Source organism: Artibeus jamaicensis, unplaced genomic scaffold (genome assembly GCF_021234435.1).
Source record: "Artibeus jamaicensis isolate MK-2021 breed Jamaican fruit bat unplaced genomic scaffold, CSHL_Jam_final contig_391, whole genome shotgun sequence".
Lineage (NCBI taxonomy): Eukaryota > Metazoa > Chordata > Mammalia > Chiroptera > Phyllostomidae > Artibeus > Artibeus jamaicensis.
The window spans coordinates 9468545-9496300 of NW_026521814.1; the positions used below are offsets into that span (position 1 = coordinate 9468545).

Below are 27756 nucleotides of genomic sequence, written 5' to 3' on the forward strand. Positions count from 1 at the left end.
GAACCAAACTGTTCTGGCAAAACTAACCTGTGGTGTTGGAAGCCAGAATAGCAGCTGCTTGTTTTGAGGTCTGAGGGGCTGGGGGAGGTGTGGTCATTGGAATGGAACATGAGGAAGTTTCTGGGTTCTAGTAATATTTTATTTCTAAATGTGGGTGTTTGGAAAATTCATTGAGCTTTGTGAGAATTAATTTATAAGTTGTGTAAATTTCTGTATTTGGCATTTCAATAAACTTTTTTTTAAAAGAATAAAGAACCAAGATGTTTTAAAGAAGTGATTTTCAGAAAGATAAGGGTAAAAATCCTATCTAGAGAGTGTAGGTGTTTGGCAAAGTTTCCCAGCAATGTAGTGAGGACAGAGGCCATTTTGGAGGGTGCTTTTTAAAAAATTGTGGTTAAAACAACACCCAATGTAAAACTTACCAGCTCAATCATTTGTAAGTGTACAGTCCCACAGAAGTATATTCACACTGTTGTAAAACAGATGTGTTGAACTTTTCCACCTTGCAATTCTGGAACTTCATACTCATTAAACAACGATTCTGTGTTTCTCCTTCCCGCAGGCCTTCATAACCACCATTCTACTTTCTGTTTCTGTGAATCTGACTACATTTGATAGCACATATAAGTGGAATCGATACAATATTTGTCCTTCTGTGACTGGTTTATAGGGTTTTCTTCCTTTTTAAGGCCGAATGATAATAATCCACTGTATGTATATACCACATTTTGCTTATTAATTTATCTGTTGATGGACATTTGGGATGCTTCCACCTTTTGCCCAGTGTGAATAGTGTTGCTATGAATATGGATGAGCAAATAATCTCTAAAGACCCTGCTTTCAAGTTTTTCTGTCTTTCTTTTTCTTTTTATGCCCACAGGTGAGGTTGCTAGTTCATATGTGGTAGCTTAATTTTTAATTTTTTAGGGAGCTTCTATACTGCTTTCCATAGAAGTTGTACCATTTTACCATTCCACCAACAATACGTAAAGGTTCCCACTACATCCCCACCAAGATATTTTCTGTTTCTGTGATAGTAGCATAGATCAGTTTTTTTTTAAAAGATTTTATTTATTTATTTTTAGAGAAAATGGAATGGGGAAGAAAAAGAGGGAGAGAAACATTGATGTGTGAGAGATATATCAACTGGGTGCTTCTTGCCTGCCCCCACCTGAAGATCTGGTCTGCAACCCAGGCATGTGCCCCAACTGGGAATTGAACCAGTGACCTTCTGGTTGGTTCACAGGCTGGCATTCAATCCACTGAGCCACTCTAGCCAGGGCCATAGATCAATTTCTTAGAAGCCATTTTTGAAGGTTGGCAAGGCCTTATCTAAATTAAACTTTAAATATCAATGGCTTTCAAGAAAACTACTTTTAATCCTTATTGGTACTTTATCCTAAAAGACCACCAACGTTTTGATATGACTTTATCTTCTTTGCTCAAAGTTTTTTAATTTGTTGAACTTTCCTAATAAATGAAATGCATAAAAAAAGACTTACAGCAAGAGGAAAATTTTTAAGTTATATTTTCATATCTTGTTTGAAATGCCACCCATGTGTGTTTCTTCCAGAAAAAGCAACTATATGACAAAAAAAAAGAGCAAGAATGAGGCCAATATATAATTTAGTTCATTAACTTTGGTACTGCCACAGTGGAAAAATTGGGAATTCTCCCAAATGAAACACGTAGATTGGCACAGGGAGAAGAAAAGAACCCTCCAAAGTAATGACCGAGCTGAATTAGCAGGTCAAACAGAAGAGCCAGGCCCCAGGCACCACAGCAGTGAGTTGCCCACCTTGCTCTTCCGGAAGGACTCGCACAGCCGAGTTTTCCTCTACTTTTTTTCTGGCTGCTGCTGCTTCTTCTTTTGACCACTGCATATGATCCCTAGAAAAAAAAATAAGACAATTGTGAAACATGCTTTATAATTGAAAGAACCAGAAAAGGGAGGCAGGGGATACATCTGTCACTCTACATTACTCAAAGACAAATAATACAAATTAATTCCATGATGACTGAATATATTTTGTATCAGATGTTCCTTCTGATAAGTGCTGGTACAACCCTGAACTCTTAAGGTTTCTTTGTCTAAATCTGGTTGTGTTACAAGCCCCAAATCACCTTTTGGACATAATTGCTGAGTGTCCTGGAAGCAGTATTATGGCGTGTGGTTATCTGTATGCTGGCGTGGTTTATCGTATTTTACTCTACAGCTAAATCCATTTGCTTTTTTGTTAATTTATTAACAAGGTATTCTTTTTTTTTTTTTAATATTTTATTTATTTATCTTTAGAGGGGAAGGGAAGGAGAGATGGAGAGAAACATCAATTAGTCCCCCACACCAGCCAGGGCACAAGGTATTCTTTATAGTTTTTGAATGCTCTTTTTCCAATAGTTGTAAAATATTTTGCACTTACCCTCAGTTTTTAAAGTAACTTCAGACTTTTCTTATTGGCTGCCTTAATTCTATAATTGGTTTCATTTATAATTAAAGTATAGACTACTTGATATAGCATATAAAAGGGCCACCTTCCTAAGACCTGGCATTTTCCTCAGAATTTACTTTCACTATACGAGAAGAGAATTTATTTTCTGCCACACACACAAGCAATGTCTTTCTTGGAATAAAAGCAGAATTTTTTTACAAAGAGGTGACTTTTTAATTTTGTTTTTACAAAGTTTTTATTTCCTTTTTGCAATGGGTAAAACTATAGTGAGTGATGTGATTTCCTGGAATAAACCATTTTTTTTCTAAGCAATAAAGAAATCACATACTAAAAAATTCAAGTTCTACAGAGCTGATTGATAATTGTAAAAAAATCACTAACATTAATATCGCATGATACCTGTAGCTATCTCATTGAGGAGAAAGGGGTAAATGATCAAATTCCTGATATGCATCATTATGGTGACTGATAAAAACTAACTGATATGTGTATGAAGTCAAGGGTATAGACGGTTTATACAGGAAACAATAAAAAAACTCATTTTGATTGGTTCTCTTGGGTATAATTGCAGATGAAGTTAGGAGCTGGGTGTGGCCAGAATCAGAGGACCTCAAGTGTGAACAGCTTAGTAGTGTGCAAGAACAATTTATGGAAGAGGGACTGGAGGGAGGCCAATTAGAAGACTGTGGCAGTGATCTGGGAGTAATGAGTTCCCGGACTAAGATGGCAGCAATGGAAAACAGAAAGGAAGAGTGGAAGCAGAGACACTGTGAAAAAAACCTGTTATGTCCTGGAGATTAAATAGATGTTGCAGGAGTAGAATAAGAAGAGTCAGAAATGAATTCAAGGTCTCAAAACTGAGTATCAAGAAAACTGGGACCCTGGCCAGGTGGCTCAGTTGGTTGGAGCATGGTCCTGTGCACCACAATGTTGCGGGTTCGATCCCTGGTCAGGGCACATACCTAGAACTGATATTTCTCCCATCAATGCCTGTCTGTCTGTCTGTCTAAAAAAAAATCTACAAATATATCCTTGGATGGGGATTTAAAAAAAAGAAACTAGGGGTAACAATGACAGAATATGGAGTTGGTTTGGGTAGAATGATGATAAACTTGGTACTATTTTAAGTAATATGTGTGCAATCAGATATGAGAGGGTGTATTCCAGTGAACCACCTATAAATACACCCATGAAAGGTAAGAAACTGCTTTCTTTACAAAGAATGAAAATTGGTACAATGAAGTCCCCTGGAAAAGCAAATGATAAAATGTAAAACTCAGTTTCACAGATGAAACTTTAACCAACATTATTTTAAATAAAACCTAATTTTTTATAACCCAAATAATCATTAAGCAGCTTTGCCACTTGCTTTAGTAAGATTAGAATAGATTTTGTTTTGACTTACTTTAATACATATGAACAATCCCATAAATAACTCTGAGCTGGTAACTATATACTTACTGTTCTGTATATATAAATATACAGGGTGGGGCAAAAGTAGGTTTACAGTTGTTCACATGAAAAATACTACAGTTATTAATAAATAACAATAAGAGTAAACTCTGTTTCATGTACTCACAACTGTAGACCTACTATTCCCCTTCTGAATATAGAATATTATTAAAAAGAACAAATCATTTATTTAAAAGGTATTATTATTAAGGCTGGGGATAAGTCTCTTCTGTAACCCTCTACAACATATAGAAAACGATTTCCCTGTAAAGAATCAAGCTCTGAGACAATGAGAGCGTACGTGGTCTTTAGCTTTAAGCGTGTTTTAAACTGTTAGTTTAACCTGTTTCATCCTGAGTATTTAGTAGATTTAGTTATTTCTTAAATTGCTCTAACTAACTCCCTTACACTGTTCTTTATGTCACTTCATTTTCTTAACTGCTAAGTGCGGGTAACATTACACCCGAAGCCATCGCAGAACAGATTTTCCACTGTACAGTCACAGAAGCCCCACCGACACCATAAAATGTTCCTACTGTATTTATGGGACTTCCTGCAGACCTGCAGCTTTATGGCAGTTTTTATATCAGAGACGTCTAATTCATGTATACCAAACCCCAACAGACAGCAATAAGAATCACTCAAGTTTATAAGTAATAAATACAACTGCAATAGAATTTAAGCATAGAAACAACTAACAAATGAGGTGAAAATAATCAGGCATTTAACAACAGCCACCACTACCACTACCCAAGGGAAAAGAACAGTTTACACTGTTTGACCTATGTATTGCCCCTCTGGGAATTTATTGTCACAAAGTAACTCCAAAGAACAGTGAAGTTCCACACAGAGAAGTATTTGAACCATGATATTCACTGGAATACCAAAAAATAACAGCAAAAAACTGGAAACAACCTTAGTGATAAGGTAGTGAAAAAATTATGGTGACTCAAAGGAATGATATACAGACATTTACAATGATAAATATGAAGGTTATGTAATGATGTGGAAATATGTTTATGAAATAACATGAGGTTAAAACAGCAGATTCCAAAACTATATATGTATTACAATCACAGCTATATAAAGTTATATACATATTGGGTGAAATGAGTTATGTTAGAATAGTGGAGTTAAGAGATAACTGTCTTAAAATTACCTTACTATTATATAGCTGCTTCAACTAGAGAGAATTTTTTAAAACTACTTTTACAAGCCTGGCTGGTGTGGCTCAGTTGGTTGGAGCATCATCCTGTCCTGTAACCGAAAGGTTAGGATTTGACTCCCAGCCGGGGCACATACCTAGATTGCAGGTTTGATTCCAGGTCTGGGGTGTGTACAGTCCCCAGTCTGGGCACACATGATCCTGGTCCAGGCTCGTACAGGAGGCAAGCAATTGATGCTTCTCTCTTGAACTGGTATTTCTCTCTCTCCCTTTCTCTCTCTCTCCCTGTCTCTCTAAAAAGCAATGAAAAAATATACCCCTGGGTGAGGATTAAAAAAAGCTATATTTACATGAAAACAATACTGTATGTTTAAGGCATGTAACAATGGTCATTAAAACTTTACATCACACTCCTTGGGGGAAAGGAAACCCAGCAATCTTTATATTAAATAGAATATGTTTTCTTAAGAAAATATAAAAAAAGTAAAAAAACAGAATTGAGCAGAGAATAGTATTAAATATACTGAATTTTTTTCAAAACTTGAATTTGAGAAAGAGATATCAAAACTAAAAGATAGGATTTTTGAGTAAGAAATTTTCATAAAATGATTGGTAGAATTAGTTTTATAATTTTGTGGTTGTCATAAGTTCTATTGTAACAGAGCAGACAGGGGGCTGTCCGAATTGTGCCTTAGCCTGTGACTCAGTAATCAGCACTGGAAGGAACAGATCTTTTTTCTTTTTTTTATAATTAATTTTATTTAGTTATTTTTCAAGTACAGTTTTTTGTCTATTTTTCCCATCCCAGCCTCCCCCGCCCCTTGCTCCCCACCTCCCTCCCATTTCCACCCCCCCTTAGTTCTCGTCCCTGTGTCCTTCCTATTTGTTCCTCCCAATCCCTCCCCCCTTTTTTTACTTAATTTCCCTTCCTTCTCCCCTCTGGTCACTATCCCCTTGTTCTCTATTTCAGTGTCTTTGTTTTTTTTTCTGCTTGCTTATTTGTTTTGTTGTTTAGCTTCCTGTTAAAGGTGAGATCATATGGTATTTGTCTTTCAGCACCTGGCCTATTTCACTCAGCATAATGCTTTCCAGTTCCATCCATGTTGTTGCAAAAGGTAGTAGCTCCTTCTTTCTCTCTGCAGCATAGAATTCCATTGTGTATATGTACCACAATTTTTTGATCCATTCATTTACTGATGGGCACCTAGGTTGCTTCCAACTCTTGGCTATTGTAAATTGTGCTGCTATGAACATTGTGGTGCATAGGTTCTTTGATATTGATGTTTTAGGATTCTTAGGATATAATCCTAGCAGTGGAATTGCTGGGTCAAAACGCAGGTCGATTTTTATTTTTCTGAGAAAATTCCATACTGTTTTCCATAATGGTTGTACCAGTCTGCAATCCCACCAACAGTGAACTAAGGACCCCTTTTTCCCACAACCTCTCCAACATTTGTTGTTTGTTGCTTTGTTTATGATAGCCATCCTGACTGGTGTAAAGTGGTGTCTCATTGTGGTTTTAATTTGCATCTCTCTGATAGCTAACGATATTGAGCATGTCTTCATGTGTTTCTGAATGTTCTGTATGTCCTCCTTGGAGAAGTGTTTGTTCAAGTCCTTTTCCCATTTTTTAATTGGGTTGGGTGTCTTCTTAGAGTGGAGTCGTGTAAGTTCTTTGTATATTTTGGAGATTAAACCTTTGTCTGAGGTATCATTGGCAAATATGCTTTCCCATACAGTTGGTTGTCTTGCTAATTTAATACTGTTTTCTTTAGCCACGCAGAAGCTTTTTATTTTGATGAGATCCCATTTGTTTATTCTTTCCTTTACATTCCTTGCTCTAGGGGACATATCAGTAAAGAAGTTGCTGTGTGAAATATCTGAGATTTTCTTGCCAATGTTCTCCTCTAGGACTTTAATGGTGTCACGACTTACATTTAAGTCTTTTATCCACCTTGAATTTATTTTGGTGTATGGTGTAAGTCGGTGCTCAAGTTTCATTTTTTTGCACGTAGCTGTCCAGTTCTCCCAACACCATTTGTTAAAGAGGCTATCTTTACTCCATTTTATGTTACTGCCCCCTTTGTCGAATATTAATTGACTGTAGAGAGTTGGGTTGATTTCTGGGCTCTCTTTTCTGTTCCATTGGTCTATGTGCCTGTTTTTATGCCAGTACCAGGCTGTTTTGATTACAGTGGCCTTATAATACAGTTTGATATCAGGTATTGTGATCCCTCCTACTTTGTTCTTCTTTCTCAAAAGAGCAGCTGCTATTCGGGCTCGTTTATGGTTCCATATAAATTTTCTAAGTGTTTGTTCTATGTCTGTGAAATATGCCATTGGTACTTTAATAGGTATTGCATTGAATCTGTATATTGCTTTGGGTAGTATGGACATTTTGATGATGTTAATTCTTCCAATCCATGAACAAGGTATATGTTTCCATTTGTTTGTGTCTTCCTTGATTTCGTTCTTCAGGGCTGTGTAGTTTTCTGCATACAGGTTTTTTATCTCCTTAGTTAGGTTTATTCCCAGATATTTTATTTTTCTTTTTGCTATATCGAATGGGTTTTTTTTCTTTATTTCTGCTTCTGCTGATTCACTGTTGGTATACAAAAATGCCTTTGATTTCTGGATATTGACTTTGTAACGAGCTGTTTTGCCACTCATTAATTAGTTTGAGCAGTTTTTGGGTAGAGTCTATAGGATTTTCCATGTACACTATCATGTCATCTGCAAACAGTGACAGTTTTGCCTCCTCCTTTCCTATTTGGATGCCTTTTATTTCCTTTTCTTGCCTGATCGCTGTGGCTAAAATTTCCAATACTATATTGAATAGAAGTGGTGAAAGTGGACAACCTTGTCTTGTTCCTGATCTTAGTGGAAAAGCTTTTAGTTTTTTCCCATTGAGTATGATATTGGCTGTAGGTCTCTCATATATGGCCTTTATTATTTTGAGAAATGCTCCCTGTATTCCTACTTTGCTGAGTGTTTTTATCATAAATGGGTGTTGTACCTTATCAAAAGCTTTTTCTGCATCTATTGATATGATCATGTGATTTTTGTCTTTGCTTTTGTTTATGTGATGTATTACATTTACTGATTTGCGAATATTGAACCATCCTTGCATACCTGGGATGAATCCCACTTGATCATGGTGTATGATCTTTTTGATATATTGTTGGATGTGATTTCCAATATTTTGTTGAGGATTTTAGCATCTATGTTCATCAGCGATATTGGCCTGAAGTTTTCTTTCTTTGTTGTGTCTCTATCTGGTTTTGGAATTAAGATGATGCTGGCTTCATAAAAAGAATTTGGGAGTTTTCCATCCTTCTGGATTTTTTGGAATAGTCTGTGGAGAATAGGGGTTAGCTCTTCCTTAAATGCTTTGTAGAATTCTCCTGTGAACCCATCTGGTCCTGGGCTTTTGTGTGATGGGAGTTTTTTGATTACTGCTTCAATTTCTTTTGCTATTATTGGTGTATTTAGGTTTTCTGCTTCTTTTTCACTAAGTTTTGGAAGATTGTATTTTTCTAGAAATGTGTCCATTTCCCCTAGGTTTTCAAATTTCTTGGCATACAGTTCTTCATAGTAATTTCTTACAATCCCTTCTATTTCTGTGGTATCAGTTGTAATCTCTCCTCTTTCATTTCTGATTGTGTTTATTTGTATCCTCTCTCTTCTTTTCTTGATGAGCCTAAAGGCTTGTCTATTTTGTTTATCTTCTCAAAGAACCAACTCCTGGATTCATTCATCCTTAAAATTGTGCTTTTAGTTTCTATGTCATTTAATTCTGCTCTAATCTTGGTTATTTCCTTCCTTCTGCTTGCTCTGGGCTGTCTTTGTTGTTGTTCCTCAAGTTCTTGCAGGCGTAGGGTTAGATTGTTTGTTTGAAATGTTTCTATCTTCTTTAGGTAGGCCTGTATTGCTATACACTTCCCTCTGAGGACTGCCTTCGCTGTGTCCCATAAGTTTTGGGTTGTTGTGAGATCATTTTCATTTGTTTCCAGAAACATTTTGATTTCTTCCCTAATTTCATTCTTGACCCATTCATTGTTTAATAGCATACCATTCAGTCTCCATGATTTTGGGTGCTTTGGGTTTTTTTCTTTGGGGTTGGTTTCTAATTTCAGTCCCTTGTGGTCAGAGAAGATGCTTGGTATGATTTCAATTTTCTTGAATTTTTTGAGGCTCGTTTTGTGTCCTATCATGTGGTCTATCTTTGAAAATGTTCCATGTGCATTTGAAAAGAATGTGTATTTAGCTTCTTTGGGATGAAGGGCTCTATATATATCAGTTAAGTCCATTTCATCTAGGGTGTTGTTCAATGCCACAATATCTTTGTTGATAATTTGTTTGGAAGATCTGTCCATTTTTGATAGTGGGGTGTTCAAATCCCCTACTATAATTGTGTTGCTGTCAATATCTTTCTTGAAGTCCTCTAAGATTTTCTTGATATATTTGGGTGCCCCTATGTTTGGTGCATTTATGTTTACAGTGTTAATGTCTTCTTGGTGGATTCTTCCCTTGAGTATAATGAAGTGAGCTTCTGGGTCTCTCTTTATGACCTTTTTTTTGAAGTCTATTTTGTCCGATATGAGAATTGCTACCCCAGCTTTTTTTTCTTGTCCATTTGCTTGGAAAACTTGTTTCCAGCCTTTCACTTTTAGTCTGTGATGGTCTTTTGTCCTGAGGTGGGTCTCTTGTAGGCAGCATATGTGTGGGTCATGCTTTCTTATCCATTGAGCTATTCTGTGTCTTTTGATTGGAGCATTTAATCCATTTACGTTTAAGGTTATTATTGATAGGTACTTATTCATTGCCATTTTTGTACCTGTGTTCCTCTCCGTCTCCCTCTTATCCTTCTTTCCCTTAAAGCAGTCCTTTTAGTATTTCTTGTAGAGCTGGTTTGGTGGAGGCGTATTCTTTTAGGCTTCTTTTGTCTTGGAAGCTCTTTATTTGGCCATCTATCTTGATTGAGAGCCTTGCTGGGTAAAGTAGCCTTGGTTGTAGGCCTCTGGTTCTCATTACTTGGAATATTTCTTGCCATTCTCTTCTTGCTTGAAGTGTTTCCATTGAGGAGTCAGTAGCTAACCTTATTGGGGCTCCCTTGTATGTTATTTCTTTTTTCTCCCTTGCTGCCTTTAAGATTCTCTCTTTCTCTTGGAATTTTGCCATTTTGATGATGATGTGTCTTAAAGTGGGCCTCCTTGGGTTCCTCTTGATTGGAACTCTCTGTGATTCCTGGATTTGTGAGACTTTTTCTCTTATCAAATTAGGGAAATTTTCTCTCATTACTCGTTCAAATACGTTTTCTATCCCTTGTTCTTCTTCTCCTTCTGGTATTCCTATTATTCAGATATTATTACGTTTCGTATTGTCTTGCATTTCTCTTAATCCCTCTTCATTCTTTCTGAGCCTCTTTTCATTTTCTTGCTCTTTCTGTGAGATGTTTTCTACCTTGTCCTCCAACTCACTAATCCTATCCTCCGCTTCATCTATCCTACTTTGGAAACTTTCTACTGTGTTCTTCAATTCGGAAATTGTATTCTTCATTTCCTCTTGTCTCTTGCTGATGGTTTCCATTTCCTTTTTCATGTTGCTGTAGTTTGCAGAGATCATTGTAGTTCCCCTGTAGTTTCTGGTAGTTCACTGTGAGCTCTTTGAACTTCATAATAACCAGTGCTTTCAATTCACTGATAGTTGATCAGCCTCTATTTCATCTAACATTCTTTCTGAATTTTCTGCTTTTTCTTTCATTTGGGGATTGTTTCTTTGTCTTCCCACTGTTTGAGACTCTTCTTGTTAGTCTCTGCTTCTAAAATTGATCTGTTCTGAAACCCTGGTTTTATGGTGTAAACTTCTGTGGTATGATCCTTGTGAAGTTCAGTGGTGCAGACTCCTTGAAGTTTCTTGATGTTCTTCATCTCCACCTACACTCACACTGGTCCTCGTACTGGTCCCTGCGTTGGTCGCCTACCACTGCTGAATGTCCCGGCTCTAGTAGCTGCCTCCTCAAGCACCCAGGCCCGTTACTACAGCAGGGGCACAGAGGCTGGGAATGTCCCGGCTCCCATATCTGGCTCTCTCTGCTGCCCAGGGCCGTCACAGGGGTTTGGAGTGTCCCGGTTTCCGCACCTGACTCCCCGGCATCTAGTCCTGTCTCTATGGCAGTGGCACAGAGGCTTAGAATGTCCCAACTCCCGTACCTGATTCCCCAGTGTCCAGTCCCGTCGCTATGGCAGCGACACAGGGGCCTTTGGTGTCCCAGCTCCTGCCACTGACCCTTCCATTGCCCAGGCCGGTAGCTATGGCATCAGCACAAGGGCCGAGAATGTCCCTGCTCCGGTTCCTGACTCCTCTGTCTCCCAGGACCGTCACAGGGGCTTGGAGTGTCCGGCTCCCGTACCTGACTCCCTGGCTCCCAGGCCTGTTGCTCTGGTGGCAGCACAGGGGCAGCGTGAGACCCAGCTCCAGTAGCTGACTCTGCTGCCGTCTAGTGTTTCAGCGTCGGTCTCAATCTCTGGTCTTTTAATTTCATAAATGCTGGGTAACCGATGGTTTATTGTGCTGTTTCTCTATAGATCTGCCAGGATTTTCACCCATGAGTACAGGAGCTAGCATCAGCTCCATCTTACTCCGTCACCATCTTCCAGCATGGAACAGGTCTTTATATACAATATTCCAACATGGCAGGCACTCAGCACTTCTGCTCAGAGCCCTGTTTTCCTACGAGACCCAGCACTTCTCTTGTTCCCTTATAAGCCAAAAGCAAACCCAATAGTTCCCCCATATTCTTATCATAAGCCAGCTGCACAAAGAGTTCTGGCGAGCCCAGATGGGACTATAAGAACCTGTACTCAGATTCCAGCCACACAGGCCATACCCACAATCTCTTTAGCATGGCTGTGGGGACTTCCCAGGCTCAGGGAACTGCCTTGCATCCCAGCTCAAGGCGCTGGTCTCCAGGAATGCCAGAATGGTGTAAAGGAGCAGGGGAGGTGTAAATGGTGTGGGGAGGAAGGGAACTCCTAGGTTTTTGTGAGCCGAGCCTGCATGCATGCTGGGGTTTGGACATTAAGAAGCATGGGTACACCTGAATGTTCCACCATGGAGGCTGAGTCTCAGGGGCACTCCACTCTCTTTAGTGTGGCACGTGACCACTCCACCACACTGGAAGTAGGCAAGGTGGTGGTTGGGTGTGCTCTCCAGGTTATGTGCTGCTGCCACGTGGGAACTGTATCAGACGGGTTCTCTGTGCAACTGTGTTCTGATAGGGATGGCTCTGGTCCTAGGGCCATGAATTGGCATCTAAGAGTGACAGTGTTTCTTGTATTTATGCATATGCTTGTAAAGCTAGAGACTTTCAACTGCCAGATACTGAGTTTGAGCATAGTTCTTCCCAGTGTAGAAAAGAACAAGGATTAAAAGCATTTATGGTTAAATCTGAATGGGTAAAGATAAATGGAAAGGTTGTGGAAGTTTTACACCTGAAGGAAAGGAAACTTCAGCTCTTAGGTATGGTTATTCTTTATTTGCTTGTGGGTTTCTGATCTTGTGGGCCCCTGTTTTGAACCTTGCTATTTTGGGTACACTAGGAATTGTCTGTCTCTGCTTTTTGGTCAGTGAGACCTAGGAGAGGTTGTCTGTAACCGGCTGGGGAGAATACCTTTGCCATGGAACACCAGGAAGGGTCATTTGGGATGCGGATGAATATGCCAGCCTGGGGCAAAGTGAGCGTGTCTCTGTGGAAAGAGGCTGAACCTGAGAGGGCCTGCCTCTGCGAGAGGGCGAGAGGGCGAGAGGGCGAGAGGGCGTCTCTGCCGCTGGAGTGAGGAGCTGTGGAACACCAGTAAGTGCACCAGCTGACTGGTAAGGACAGAGACGAGGTTCTAAAGATACTCTAGTCCCCATCCTTTTGGGACTCTGTTTTTGTTTTCAATTTTGCTGTTTGCTCTGGAAGGAAATTGAGGTTTCCCAGGAGGAGTTAAAACTTCACACTATGTGAGGATGTGAACAAGGGAAAGCATAAGGGATGAAAATGAAATTTTAGTGAATCTGAATGGGTAAGAAGGTTTGTAAAAGGTATATAGAAGGCTGTGGAGGTTTGTGAAAGTTTTGGAGAAAATTGTATGGTTTTAGTAATTATAGATATAATGTGTGGAAGTGCAATTTTGACGGACAAGGACTTTCCTTTACACTTTACATTTTTCTCTGTACCTGATCCAGAATTTGGCATTCTGAAGGAATAAGTGATGATATAAGGTTTCTTTGCATAAAACCAAAGAGACCAGTTGCCAATGCTGATTTTGCAATCCAAGACTTTGATTGGAATGTCATGCCTGAAGGAGGTGTGCCTGGGCTCTGGGTGTTACCAAAAAACCCCAAGGAACTAGGATCGACTTTTGAAGCTAGTGAAAGCCCACAAGAGAAAGCCTGGTCCCTTGACTGGTTATGTGGTTCATGGCAGTCCTCCAGGGAAGGCATGAAGGCTGCTTTCCTAAGAGATGGCTGGGAAGAATCTTAAGGCACAATGGAAACCTCAAGGACTTAAGAGAAGCGGGTGGTACAAGCAAGGCCAGATGGCAGGTGGGTGTGGCTCAGCTTCTGTGCCCCGAAGGGTGGACTGAAGAGTCAATCTAAATGTTCCCTGTATAAAGTCCAGCAAAGCAGACTTAAACATCACATGTGATCAATTACTGCTCTGGCTGTGTTTATGCAAACAAACAGGCAAAATTAAAACTGGACTTAATGCACTCCCTTTAATGAAAATGAGGGTGATCTTAGGGAGAAAAATCGTGATTCAAAGAAAACCACAATGCTCAGTGGTGAATATTGGACTAGTGCAGTTAGTTTTCGAAGTTTGTTTGCATTTTCAAATTGAAACTGGGTTTGTGACATCACCAGAGATCCTAGATTTACAGGCAAGAAGGATCTGTCAAATTGTCACTGTTAAATGTAACGCCAGCAAAGTCCTTGCAACTGGACGCCTTCCCAAAAGATAGCCTTGCAAACTCAGAGACTGGTTTGTGGGTTGTGTGAATTAACATGTGTGTCTTCCTCCTCTTTTCATAGGACATAAGCCTATGATCTCATTACATGAGTGGTTGTTCATACAACGTAGGCCTCACTTAAGAAGCCCATCTGCAGCGCCACCTCCTGAGCCTCAACGGTTTGACTGAACTGAGTGGTTGGATTGGTGAAGTATGGGGATTCCTGTGGGCTTCACTTTAAAATTGGTTCCCTTATCTGCCCTAACGGCTTGGACAGAAAGGGCCCAGAAGTCAAAAAGGGGGAATCCTAAAATATCCCCCTCAGCCCAGCTACGTACAGTGAGCAAAATGGCTTTGGGCAGGTGTGACACGTGGTGCACACCTTCCTCCAGATGAGCCACTCTTCCTAATGTAGGCCATTGGAGAATCGGTCCCTGCCCTTGTCACTTAGTGATTATGGGTTTACTTGTGCCTTCTAAGCCTCTTGCCAAATCTCTTGCCTCCAGAATATGACAAGGATGTCAACATGTTGAGGAATGCCCGCCCATGGATACCGAGCATGCCATCCTTCAGGGACAGCCAACTGACCTGCACGGTGCACGGTCCTTCCCTACATGTGAAGGCCACTCCCTGCCCCACACGCCCACTCTGCTAGGGATCCCTGGATCCAGGGGTAGGTAGGATGGCAGCTATGGCCAGCAGGAAGTAGCTCCCGAAGATTTCGAGACTTTCTCCCATTGTCCTTTATAAGATTAAAGAGGGTCCAATATCTGAAAAGGGAGAATTGTAATGAGGTATAGAGCACAGGTCAGAGAATAATCCCCTCGGAAACCTTGGTTGGGGGGTGGGGGAGAGTGGATGACGGGATTAAGATACTTTGCATATCTACAGCAACTTGTTTAACAGCTGTGTTAATAGTTGTGCTGCCACTTTGGGACTAGGTGGATATGACTTTAAGGGTATATCTCGACTCATGACATAGCCAGGGAGGCAGGTTCCCCTGGATCACTGAGTCACTCTTGCCCTGGCTGGGAATGGCAGCCGAATGAATGTAAACTACATGAGAAAACTGGCAAATGCCACTCATAGTGGGAGGAGTTGGAGATGAGGTCATGCAGGAGACTCCAGACCAGGATTTGAAACTAAGGGTGAAGAGTGAGGCAGGAGCCATGTTGTTGGTAGTGAAGTAGCAGCTATGCAGTTTGTAGGGGTGCAGCCGTGCAGCTTGGAAGCAGGTATGACAGCCATGAGGGAGGAGTGATGTAGCAGCCACATGAGAGGGAGAAGTAAGCAAGCAACTGTGTAGTTTGTAGCCAGGATCTGCCATGCAGCCTGGTGTAGTAGGGAAGGAGACATGTTGCTGCTCTGATCATACCTGCTCTAGCTGACTCTGGAGCCACCGAGGACTTGGCCTTGTGAGATGCTGACCTGCTGCCATGCAAACCCGAACTCTTTCTAGACTCTTGAGACTTGTGCCTTTCCTGGACCTGGCCATGATCCAGTGTAATACAACACATACTTTGCTGCACTATAACACAGAGACTGATGACAATGTACCCCAGATTCTGAAGAAGAGAACTGGTGTGTGAGGATGGCAACTTTGGTACCTTCCAGAGGGACTGGAGAATGTTTGCACAGCTGGCTTAAGATAAGAACACGGGGCCCTGGCAGGTGTGACTCAGTGGATTGAGTGCTGGCCTGAGGACCAAAGGGTTGTCTGTTTGATTCCCAGTTAGGGCACATGCCTGGGTTGCAGGCCAGGTCCCCAGTTGAGGGCGTGTGAGAGGCAACCGCATACTGGTGTTTCTCTCCCTCTCTTTCTTCCTCCCTTCCCCTCTGTCTAAAAATAAATGAATAATATCTCTAAAAAAAGATAAGAACATGGGGGAACTTTTGGTATTTCTGGCTTATAGCCTTTTGGGGAACAAGGGAAGTCCTGGGTCTCATGGGAAAGGTGGGCTCTGAGCTGAAGTGCTCCCAGAGCCCCCAGAGTTAGAATATTGTAAATAAAGACCTGTTCCTTCCGATACTGATTGTTGGGTCATTTACTGAGGTGCCATTGTGGACAGGCCCCTGTCTGCTCGGTTACACTATGACTTCAGTTCGTACTTGTGTGTGTGTGTATTTCCTATTCCTTTATAAGAATGATGTACTTCAATGATGATTCCTTACTTTAGCTTTAAGTTGATGGCTATAACAGCATAAATAATTGTGTATTTGTCTTGCTTTGGAAAAGTTAAAACACACATATACATGCACATACCAATTGTTTACCTTGAGTGCTAATGTTATTGAGGATTCTACCTAAAGACAATTCTTCTGAATGTGATGTCACTTCCTCTATAATTTTAACAATCTGATGTAAACCAATCACCCATTGTAAGCTATGTGGATAGAATGTTTTTGTTTTTGACATTTATTATGTATGTGAAAATCTCATTATACAACAAAATTTAAAGATAACTTTAACAGATGTATTAGGTGACTAGTGAATTAAAAATAAAATATTATTAGGTAAAAGAAGAAATAGAGTTTATTAGTTTCAGCTTAAAACTATTTCAATAATCCTTAATTCTACAATAATTTATATTTATGACATAATTATAACAAAAAATTTTAAAGATAAAAAGTCTTGCCTGTCATTTACATATGCTAATAAACTAAGTTAGTTTTTCAAGTTCCCTTCCTGTGTCTGTGTATATACAAATACACATTTTTCTGCATAGCTACAAAATCTTCATAATTAGGATTTAAAACTTCTATATAGGACTTGTGATTTTGGCCCTGACAGCATAGCTGGTAATGAGCTTACCTTCCTGCCATAAACAATGGTGAGACTGGATAAAGTATATAAAGCAACTGTTTTTAGACACTGGACTACATATCAGACAGTGAGGGCTGTGATACTCAAGAGTAGAGAAACATAAAAGGTCGTCTCCACACTCGCCCTGTTGTCTGCCTGGGGATGCATTCTTGACTGGACTGCAGAGGTGGAGTCTGGGCAGAGAGCGGCTGCCTCACGGAGCAGCGGTTTTGTGTCTTGAGGAGGTGGTAAGACTTTGTACAGCACAATGTTGAAGAAGAGGAAGCTGGACAGAGTAGAAGGCCCTTGAAGCCTGCGAGAGTTCTCCTAAGGCTTTTAGCTAGTGGTGGCTGTTCGCCCACAGGACAGACTCCACTGGGCCTATGAAGAGGATTCTGGGGTGATGGTGGAGAGAGCTGACTGGACACAGGTGGTGCTGTGCTGGGATATCCGAGTCTGGCTAAGGCAGAATGGAGAGATCTTTCTGAACACCTCAGGCACGCAGTTAAGTCCTCAGGGATGCCATGCCATGGAGGGAGAGTCATACTATAGACAGGACAACACCAAAATAGTCTCACCCTAACAACACCTCAAATTAAACGTGACCTGACCAAGATTTGGAAGTACTTTAACCACTTGCCAGAAAATACCTCAACCTTAAAGGAAGACAACATAATCCAGATTCATACAAGATATCATCTATAATGCCCTCCCTATTATCAAAACTATGAGCGTGTGAAGGTGTAGAAAAATGTGACCTGTCACCAGAAAAGGCCATCGAACACAGACTCTGAGAAATCTAAATGCTGGAATTAGTATATGAGGACTTTAAAATGGCTTTTTAAAATATGTTCAAAGATTTAAAGGAAGTCATGAACAGAATGAATAAATAGATGTGGACACCTCAGCAAAGAAATTGAAGCAATTAAGAGAAAATTTCAGAATTAGCCCATATCCAATTATGAAATTAAAAATTAATTGAGTTGGCTTAGTAGCTAATAGATATCACAGAAAGAAAGGATCAGTAAGCTTAAAAACTTAAGATGTATAAATTGTTCAAACGGAAGAACAGAGAGAAGAAAGAAAGTACGAATCTTTGTAACCTGTGGGATAATTCAAATTGGTCTAAGAAACGTAAACTAAAGAGCTATAAATTGAAAAGGTATAAATAAGGAAAAACAACTGAAGAAATAATGCCCCAAATTTCTCCAAAATTTGATCTTTTAAAAAGGCAACCATTAATCCAGGAACCACAGCAAACTCCAGGCAAGAAAAATACACAGAAAATTATTAAACACCAAAGATAAAGAGAAATCTTAAAGAGAGCTATTATATACAGGAAAAAGCAATGTGAACCACAGCTGACTTCTCATGGGAAACAATAGCGGCCAGAACTCAAAATGACATCTTTAAAGTGCTGAAAGAAAAAAATCTGTTAACCTGGAATTTACAGGCAGTGAAAATATCTTTCAAAATTTTAAAATAAAGATATTTTTAGATATGCAAAATTTGAGAGATTTTTTTTTACCAGCAGAATTCACACTACAGGAAATGTCAAAGAAAGACTTCAGGGTAAGGAAAATGATACCAGATAGCGACTCAGTTTTACAGGGTAGAATAAAGATACCAGAAGTGATATAAATATGTGGGTAATTACAAAAGGCAATTGTTTTTATTCTTTCTTAATTTCTTAAAAAATGATTAACTGTAAATAGCAAGAATAATAACAATGAATCGCAGAACTTAGAACACATAGAGAAGTCAGTTATACGGCAACAATATAATTGAATGGATAAGCAGAATCATACTGTAAGGTTGTCACATACTAATTCTAAGTAGACTCCTTAAGTTGAGGAAGCATTACACTGTAATCTCTAGAACTGTGGTTCTCAAAATGTGGCCTTCCCTTTCAGGTGGTCCAATAAGTCAAAACTATTTTCATAATAATACTGTTACTTGCCTTTCTTGTGGTGTTGACATTTGCGCTGATGGTACAGAAACAAAGGTGAGTGAAACTGCAACCGCCTTCACATGAGAAAAGGTGGAGGCCCTAGTGGTCACTGTACTCCACACCTCCATCCAGCAGGCGGTAAAGATATACTAATTTTTCTTGGAAAAATTCAATTCATTGAAGAATGCACTTGATGAATCAGTAAAAATTATTTTATGAAATGCAGACCCCTGGGTACACACATTGTTAACAGGCTTTGTGACAAACTGGGAGGCACACACAGGGCACTGCTGCCGCACACTGAAGGACAACGACTGACTTACAGAAGGTCACTAGCACAAACGTTCGCACTGTGAACTTAACTGTCTGCATTTTTTTCCACAGAATTCTATTTTTACGTGAAAGAGCAACTGTAGACAAATTATAGTTATTCAGATGTGGGTATTTGGCAATCTTAAAAGTAAATGACACAAACCTATTACTTTAAGAAAAACATGTGACACGATTTGGTGTTAAAAATAAATTGTGTACTTTCGAGAAAAAATTAGAATTTTGGAAAAATTATGTCTACAACCATAAGTTTGAGAACTTTCCAATACTTAGGGACTTTTAATGATGAGAATAGTGATGATATTAACAAATGCAATTTTTCAATATTGTATAATGAAATTGTCAGCATTTGGAAGAGCTACATAAAACATAGAACTAACCTTTTCCAAATTATCCATGCATGATATTATAAAATATGCGTAATTAAAAAACCCTCTCAAAGTGCACAGTGTGCCGGTGGATTATAATATAGCAGAGGATCAACAGCTCATTAGTATGTGGGTTTTTTTTGGATATGGTTTTACATTAATATTGCAACTACAAAACTACCATAACTGAGATTTAGTGGTAGTTTCTTAGTTACAAGATGGAATATTGATAGTGTAATATCAAGAAAAATACCTACAAATATCTTAAAAGGCTTTTAAAAAACTCCCTTCCTTAACAAGTACATACCTGTATGAGGCCAAATTTTCTTCACATAATTCAACCTGAATAACATATCGCAACAGATTGAATGAAGAAGCAGATATAAGAATCCAGATTTTCTACTAACCTAGACGTTAAAAACACTCACAAACATTTAAATCAATGCCACTCTTTGTAGCATATTTTTTGAATAGATATTTTCATTAAAATACATAATTTCTGTTAATATGTAATGGGTTTATTGTCATTTTAAAATGAATTAATAAATACTGGGGGGGAGAAGTGGGAAGAAAATACAGACAACTATAACTGAACAACAATAAAATAATTAAAAGATAAATAAATTCACAATGAAAAAATGAATTAAAAATACTTTCAATGTTTGTTTTAATTTTTATATGGAATATACACAAATAGATACAATCCACACAAATAAAAGGTCTTCAGGGTCCTCAGTGATTTAAGAGTGTAAAGGGGTCCTGAGATCAAAATGTTTTAAACTATTTTCTAGAATGACATCTAAAAATAAAGTAAAAATGTATAGCTAAAAAGCCAGTAGAGAAAATAAAGGAAAAGATGAGACCAAACAAACAAAAAAGATAACCAAACAGCCTGTATTAATTTACAATGCTACCAGGATTTGGTGTTCTTAACTTTCTCTCTCTCTCAGAAGGTACTGTATTATTTATTTTGTCTTTCCTTTGTTGCTGTACATTGTCCCATATGCTCAAATGTACTTCCTACCTGTTGCCCATTTATCCATATAACAAAAGGTCTTCATACGTTTCTAATAATAAAACAAATACTCAAATGTTAACCTGAATGTATGGCAGTAGAAAATCAGTTGAACTGTCGCAGTCATACAATAGATAGATCTCATTTCTATTAACTGCTACATTCTTTCCTAATATATGGATGTAACACTATTTTTAATGGTTTTATTGAGGTGTCATTGACATATTGTAAATTTCACGTATTAAAATGCACAGTTGGATAAGTTTGATATACGACATCATTACCACGATCAAGACAATAAATACTTGTATGTTTAATTTTTTTTTAAAAACTGCCAAGCTGTTTTCCAAAGTAGTATTCCATTTTGTATTCCCACCAGCAGTGTGTGCAAGTTTCCATTCCTCTACACCCTCATGAACACTTGGTACGGTCAGTACTTTGAACTTTAGCTGTTCTAATGAGTATGAGGCAGTACTTCACCCTGAAGTACTAATGAACTTTAATTTGAACTTCTGTAGTGACCAATGTCACTGAGCATCTTTTCATGTACTTATTTACCATCTATGTAACTTCCTGGTGAAGTGTCTGTTCAAATATTTTGCCCATTTTTATTGGGTTTGTTATTAAATTTTGAGAGTTTTTATACAACTGATTATGAGTCTCTTATCAACAATAAATATGAATAAAATACTGGGGATATAACATATAGCATGGTGAGTATAGATAATAATACTATATTTGAAAGTTGCTAAAAGAGATCTCAAAAGTTCTCATCACAAGAAAAAAAATTTATTTTACTTCCAGCTAAGATAGAGGCATAGGTGGAAATACTGTGCCTCCTTGCCCAACCAAATTTAAGGGCAACAAAGATTTAGAAACAAAAACACAACCAGAACAGACAGAAAATTGAATTGTACCGAAGTCCAACCACAACGAACCATTCATCCAGACCAGTTAACAGGGGCAGAGTCACCAGCTGGCCGAGAAGGGTCCCAGCAGGAAAAGGCAGTGGTTGGCAGACACAGGCTCGGGGAGGAAACGAGCAAACCCAGTAAGGTTCACAAGGCAGCTGGTTGATCGTGGTCACACATTCACATGCAGATAAACCAGGCAAAAAATGGGCAGTGAGACAGACCGCACAACCCAGGACTCCAGCAACAGAAAATAAAGCCTAAAAGCACCAATTAGAAAAATTTGCAGGGGTTGAGGTGCCAGGAGTGGCTCCCAGCCTCACAGGAGAGTTTGTGGGAGAGACCTACAGGGTCCTAGAATGTACACAAGCCCACCCACCCAGGAACCAGCTCCAGAAGAGACCAATTTGCTTGTGGAAAGTGGCAGAGGGGACTGAAATCTGAGAAACAGTAGAACAAGTGCCACTGCCCCTCTGATCCCTCCCCCACATATAGCATCACAACCCAGCTATTCGGTTGCCCCGCTCTAGTGAATACCTAAGGCTTTACCCCTCACATGTAACAGACGCAACCTGACCAAAAATGGCTCAATCAGAACAAATCAAAGCCCCAAAGCCAATACTTTTAAGTGACCAAGAGATGGCCAGCCTATCAGATGCACAGTTCAAAACACTGGTGATCAGGATGCTCACAGAACTGGTTGATTTTGGTGACAAATTAGATGAAACAATGAAGGCTACACTAAGTGAAATGAAGGCAAATGCACAGAGAACCAATAGTGATGGGAAGAAAACTAGAACTCAAATCAAAGGAGTGGACCAGAAAGAAGAAAGAAGCAACCAAGCAGAAAAGAATGAAGAAACAAGAATTCAAAAAAATGAGGAGAGGCTTAGGAACCTTCAGGACATCTTTAAACGTTCCAACATCTGAATTATAAGGGTACCAGAAGGGGAAGAGGAACAGCAACAAGTGGAAAACTTATTTGAACAAATAATGAAGGAGAACTTCCCCAGTCTAGCAAAGGAAATAAACTTCCAGGAAATCCAGGAAACTCAGAGAGTCCCAAAGAAGGTGGACCCAAGGAGGAACACACCAAGGCTCATCATAATTACATTAGCCAAGATTAAAATGAAGGAGAGAATCCTAGAAGCAGCAAGAGATAAGGAGCCAGTTACCTACAAAAGAGTTCCCATCAGACTATCAACTGATTTCTCCAAAGAGACCTTGCAGGCAAGAAGGGGCTAGAAAGAAGTATTCCAAGTCATGAAATGCAAATACATCCAAGATTGCTCTATCCAGCAAAGCTTTCATTTAGAATGGAAGGGCAGATAAAGTGCTTCTCAGATAAGGTCAAGTTCAAGGAGTTCATCATCACCAAGCCCTTATTCTATGAAATGTTAAAGAGACTTATCTAAGAAAAATATAAAAAATATGAACAGTGAAAGGACAGTAAACTCAGTTATTAACAACCACACCTAAAACAAAAGCAAACTAAACGGAGAGCTAGATCAGAAGTGGAGCCACAGAAATGGAGATCTCATGGAAGGTTAGCAACAGGAAAGTGGGAGGAGGAGAAGGGGGGAGAAGGTACAGAGAATAAGCAGCATAGACGGTGGGGAGAAAATAGACAAGGAGGGCAAGAGTAGTGTGGGAAATGTAGAAGCTAAAGAATTTATGACACATGGATGTGAACTAAAGGGGAGGAATGTGGGGGAAGGGAGTATGCAGGGTAGAGGGGAATGAGGAGAGAAATAGGACAAGTGTGATGGCATAATCAAAAAGATATATTTTAAAATTATTTTATTTTATTTATTTATATTTAGAGAGAGGGGAAGAGAAGAAGAAAGAAAAGGAAAGGAACATCAATGTGTGGTTGCCTCTTATATGCCCTACACTAGGGACTTGGCCTGCAACCCAGGTATGTGCCCTGACTGGGAATTGAACCAGAGACCCTTTGGTTCACAGGCCTATACTCAATCCACTGAGCTACACCAGCCAGGGGAGAAAAAAATTTTTAACTGTGTGTTAACTAGATATCATTGTGATCATTTTGCAAAATACACAAATATTGAATTAGTATGTTATATACCTGAAGCTCATATAATGTTATATGTTAATTATATCTCAAAAAATGCAAAATAAAAGAACAAACTATGGATACATACAACATGCTAAATGCAAAATAATTATGCTAGTGAAAGAGGCCAGACAAAAAAGAGGGTACATATTCTCTGGTTGGCTTAATATAAAATATTGGAAAAATCATACTAACCCATAATGCATGACATGTTCTTTCTTCTCTCTTTCTTTCTTTTCATTCTGTTTTTCTACAGATAAATTATCTTTTTTTTAATGGTTTCACTTCTTTTTTAAATTAATTTTATTTATTTATCTTTTGAAGGGAAGGGAAGGAGAGAAGGAGAGAAATATCAATGTATAGTTGCTTCTGGTGCATCCCCTGCTGGGAACTGGCCTGCAACCCAGGCATGTGCCCTGACAGGGAATCGAACTGTGATCTTTTGGTTCGCAGGCCCATGCTCAATCCACTGAGCTACACCAGCCAGGGCCAGATAAATTATCTTGATACTCAACCTTACATAGAGACCTATTTATCTTTTCATATAAGTTCCAGTTTGAAGCCTGGGTGTATTTTCTCCAGTTTTCTGTAACTTGAGAGTGTCAGAGGTGGCAGGGAAAGGGGAAAACTCTGCTGGGTAGTAAGCAGTCTTTATGAGGGTCTGCTTCTTTTTCATTTTTTTTTGTGAGGTTCATTAAGTCCTATGCTAGGTTTCATTTACCTAGTTAGGATGTGTCCTTGGGAGTTGGATAGTTTTCTTAAAAACAAAACAAAACATAATATTACTTATTTATTTTTAAATCCTCACTCAACGATATGTTTATTGATTGGCAGGGAGGTGGGGAGAGATACATCGATCTGTTGCCTCCCATACACACCCTGGCTGGGAACGAACCCACAACCTAGTATGTGCCCTGACCGGGAATCGGACCTGCTACCCTTCAGTGTATGGGTTGACGCTCCAACCAACTGAGCCTCAGGGTGAGAGATCTTCCTTTATGTGTCAATTATACTTCAACAGAGCTGAAATTAAAAAAGAAAGAAGAGATCTTCCTCACTATGCCAAAACAGAAGTGATTTTGCATTGCTGAATTGTTCTTACAAGGTGTATACCTATATGCTTTATAAGAACATGCTGGGCCCTTTCAGTTTACTGCCTTGCATAGCTAATTATCAAAATTTCCTATAAATCTCTGTCTTCCCTGGGAGAAGGTGAATTTCCTGAAAGCATGGACTAGGGCCACACCAGTGTGTACTCTCTGGTGTTTATTCAGCAGCAAGGATTGAATACACATTTGCCCAGTGACAAGGACTTGCCGAGAAGAACGGCCTGTGGGCAGGAAGAGGATTCTAGCTAGAAAAGAGGCCCAGAGTGATATGCTAGCAAAGCAGGGTGAGCAGGAAGGCCTGCAAGAACCCCAGAGCTGAGGAAAACACTTGAAAAGTTTCACTTTTCCAATTTTATTTGCACAGAATTGAATTTGAAATTAGAATTGGCAACTCTTAAGTTAGAAGTGCCAATTCTAACCCCTCAGTTGGCCTCAACACCGTAAGTTAAGTGATCAGCACTCAAAATCCCTTCTTGGCACTAAATAAAAATAACAACATTGGTGATGTTTGGTACACATACATAATACCAGACCTAAGAAGACAACTCACCACATGTTGTGCTCAAAAACTTTAGCTGGGTCAGTTAAAATCCTCGATCCCAGAGGGGCCACTGGGTGACGACCACTTTGGTATCTGCGTGGCAGCTTTCTTATCCTTAGACAAGAAATAGAATTTCTCCAAATCCCATTCATCTTCATCGGTACCTAAAAAATTACAAACAATTAGTCAATATGCATTAAACAGTGTATTGTTTATCTAATAGCCAAAAACTGGTCCAAAAGGTTTACAACCTGAACAAAGGACATGAAAACTAAATGCTTTTAAATGAAAGGTGGGCGTGATAGCTTTTATCTCCAAGTATTTTCAAGCTATGAGAAGGAAAAAGAATATTTACAGTGTGTGACAATTTCTGGCATTCTTTTAAAAAGCTTTTTATTTATTGATCTGAGAGAGAGACAGAGATTTGTTATTCTACTTATTTATGCATTCACTGGTTGATTCTTATCTGTGCCCTGATCGAGGATCAAATCTGCAACCTTGGAATGTTGGGATGACACTCTAACCAACTGAGCTACCCAGCCAGGGCCCTGGTTGTCATTCTCTATAAGCCGCAGCCTGGCCAACTGTGCTTTGTTTGGTATTTGCTTATTTAATATTAGTATATGGCCAGAGCATGTAAGCCCAGAACATGGATTTGTGTGTTAAAAAGTTTTCTTAAATGATTTTATTATTTTTGTTTCGGAATTCTAGAAAAACATGTTTCTAGGGGATATTTTGTGACCACGAGACCAAAACCCTAAGTACAGTAGCAGAATAGGTAAATAAACCCATTGTCTCATTCCCTGGGCTGAACTAAATAATATGAAAAATAGTCAAATAAATAAAGAAATACTGTATTGAGATATGATCCCAGCAATTCTTAACTCTAACAACCCTGTATATATATACTTTTAAGAAGTCAGTAATATACTTGCAAAACAGGTTTCCCTGTAGAAAAAACACGCTTTAATTGTAGCTCATTAGTTGACTAGCCAAATTCATCCCCATTTCTGGAAGAATAAACATTTAAATAGTATGTCATCTTAATTATGTATTGGCAAATATATCAGTTTAAAATGTTTATGGAAAACTATCAGAAAGAAGCTCTGAAGAGCTTACTTTCCCCAGTGAGGACCCATTGCAACACAGGTGGACACTGCACCCCCATTCTGTTCGTCTCAAGGCTCAGCCAAACGCTGGAAGCTGTCAGATGCAAACAGATGCTCTAAGGTGTGTGTACATAACACGCATTAGAGACTGCCCACAGTGCTGTTAGGCATAGAAATGACATGTATTGTACACCCTTTACCACCTTATTGAAAGTCAATGGGTTTTAAGACCATGAATTCCAAAATGAAGTGTGGAATAACAAAAACATCTTGTGTTTTTGTACATAAAACTCAAGATACTCCTTTTGAAAAAAAAAAAAAGCTTAGTTATACACACCAAAAAAGACTGTAATGGTTCGATTCAAATGTGACTAACAATGATGAGAAATGAAACATTCAATAGCTAGTGCTGATCTCCTGTTTCTTGTTTATTTTTCCTTCTCCACTAAATACAAGCTTTTTGGTGGAAGCAAATGAAGTTAAACGCTCCGCCTACCACTACCTTTCCTCTGATGTGCCTTTGTTCTTTTTCCCTGCCAGTGTGCAGCGTAAGACTCACAAAACCCTACTTGCACAATTATTTTTAGAGCTCTCTTTCTGCACTGAACACTACTCATAAAATCTTCTGTATGCTGAAAAGAAGAAACTGATTACAACTAGAAAGAGAGGCAATTCATGCTCAAAAGTGTAAAATGATGTAAACATATTCCACCCAGGAAATCTGAATCAAAATGAAATTTCAATTCTTCAAATAATCATAGGGTGCTTTTCTATATCTATATATAAAAGAGGAGGAAGAGAGAGAAAAATATATATGAGTTCCTCTCACTATAATTGACCAAGAACCTCTATAGACGGTTGGAGACAAAAAGTCATAACCAGACTGGATATGAGGCAGGCAATTCAGGAAGATGTAGAGATGTGTGTGCCTTGCAGGCTGGCAGTCTGTAGAGAGAGAGTAGAATGCAGCCAGGACCTAAATATGTGGCAATTTGTCCTGCTCAGGCAGCTGCTTTTCTAACTAACCACGTAAGCATCTTTATCTATTTTATTATTTGTAAACATCACTCTTTATCTTTATCTTTTGCATTGCTTTTTATTTTTTATTATATAAATATACAAATTGATATAATAAATATAATACAAATACATGATAAAATTACATAAGTGCCTTTTCATCAAGTAAATTGCAAGCTTTGAAGGGTGGCCTCAAACAGCTTGTGAATTATTTGACTGATTACACACAAAAGAATGATACTTGTCTGATATAAATTTAATTGGGAGAGAGATTACTTCATATTTTCCAGGATAGCTCCTAAGATTTTTACAGTGTGGAAAAAGGAAGGGACAGAAGAATGTGACAGTCCACATGCAGCTATGCAGTTGTATTGACCACGCTGATTAAGAATTGCATGCTTCATGTTAGGACTGTCGCGGTAGCGTAATGTCTACTAGGCCATGGTTCCATTTGGTGATGGG

At 39.0% G+C, this 27756-nt stretch overlaps 1 protein-coding gene across 5 annotated transcripts in view; it reads right to left on the reverse strand.

Annotated features, from left to right (window-relative positions):
- Positions 1-27756, reverse strand: part of METTL8 (methyltransferase 8, methylcytidine) — a 103190-nt gene that overhangs the window by 22126 nt on the left and 53308 nt on the right. For all 5 annotated transcript variants that reach the window (XM_053665078.1, XM_037139531.2, XM_053665076.1 and 2 more), the window contains exons 2-3: positions 25178-25332; positions 1799-1890 (exon numbers count right to left, since the gene is read on the reverse strand). In XM_053665078.1, the coding sequence (XP_053521053.1) occupies positions 1799-1890; positions 25178-25326 (241 nt within the window). In that variant the 5' untranslated portion in view covers positions 25327-25332. The remainder of the gene's footprint in view (positions 1-1798; positions 1891-25177; positions 25333-27756) is intronic.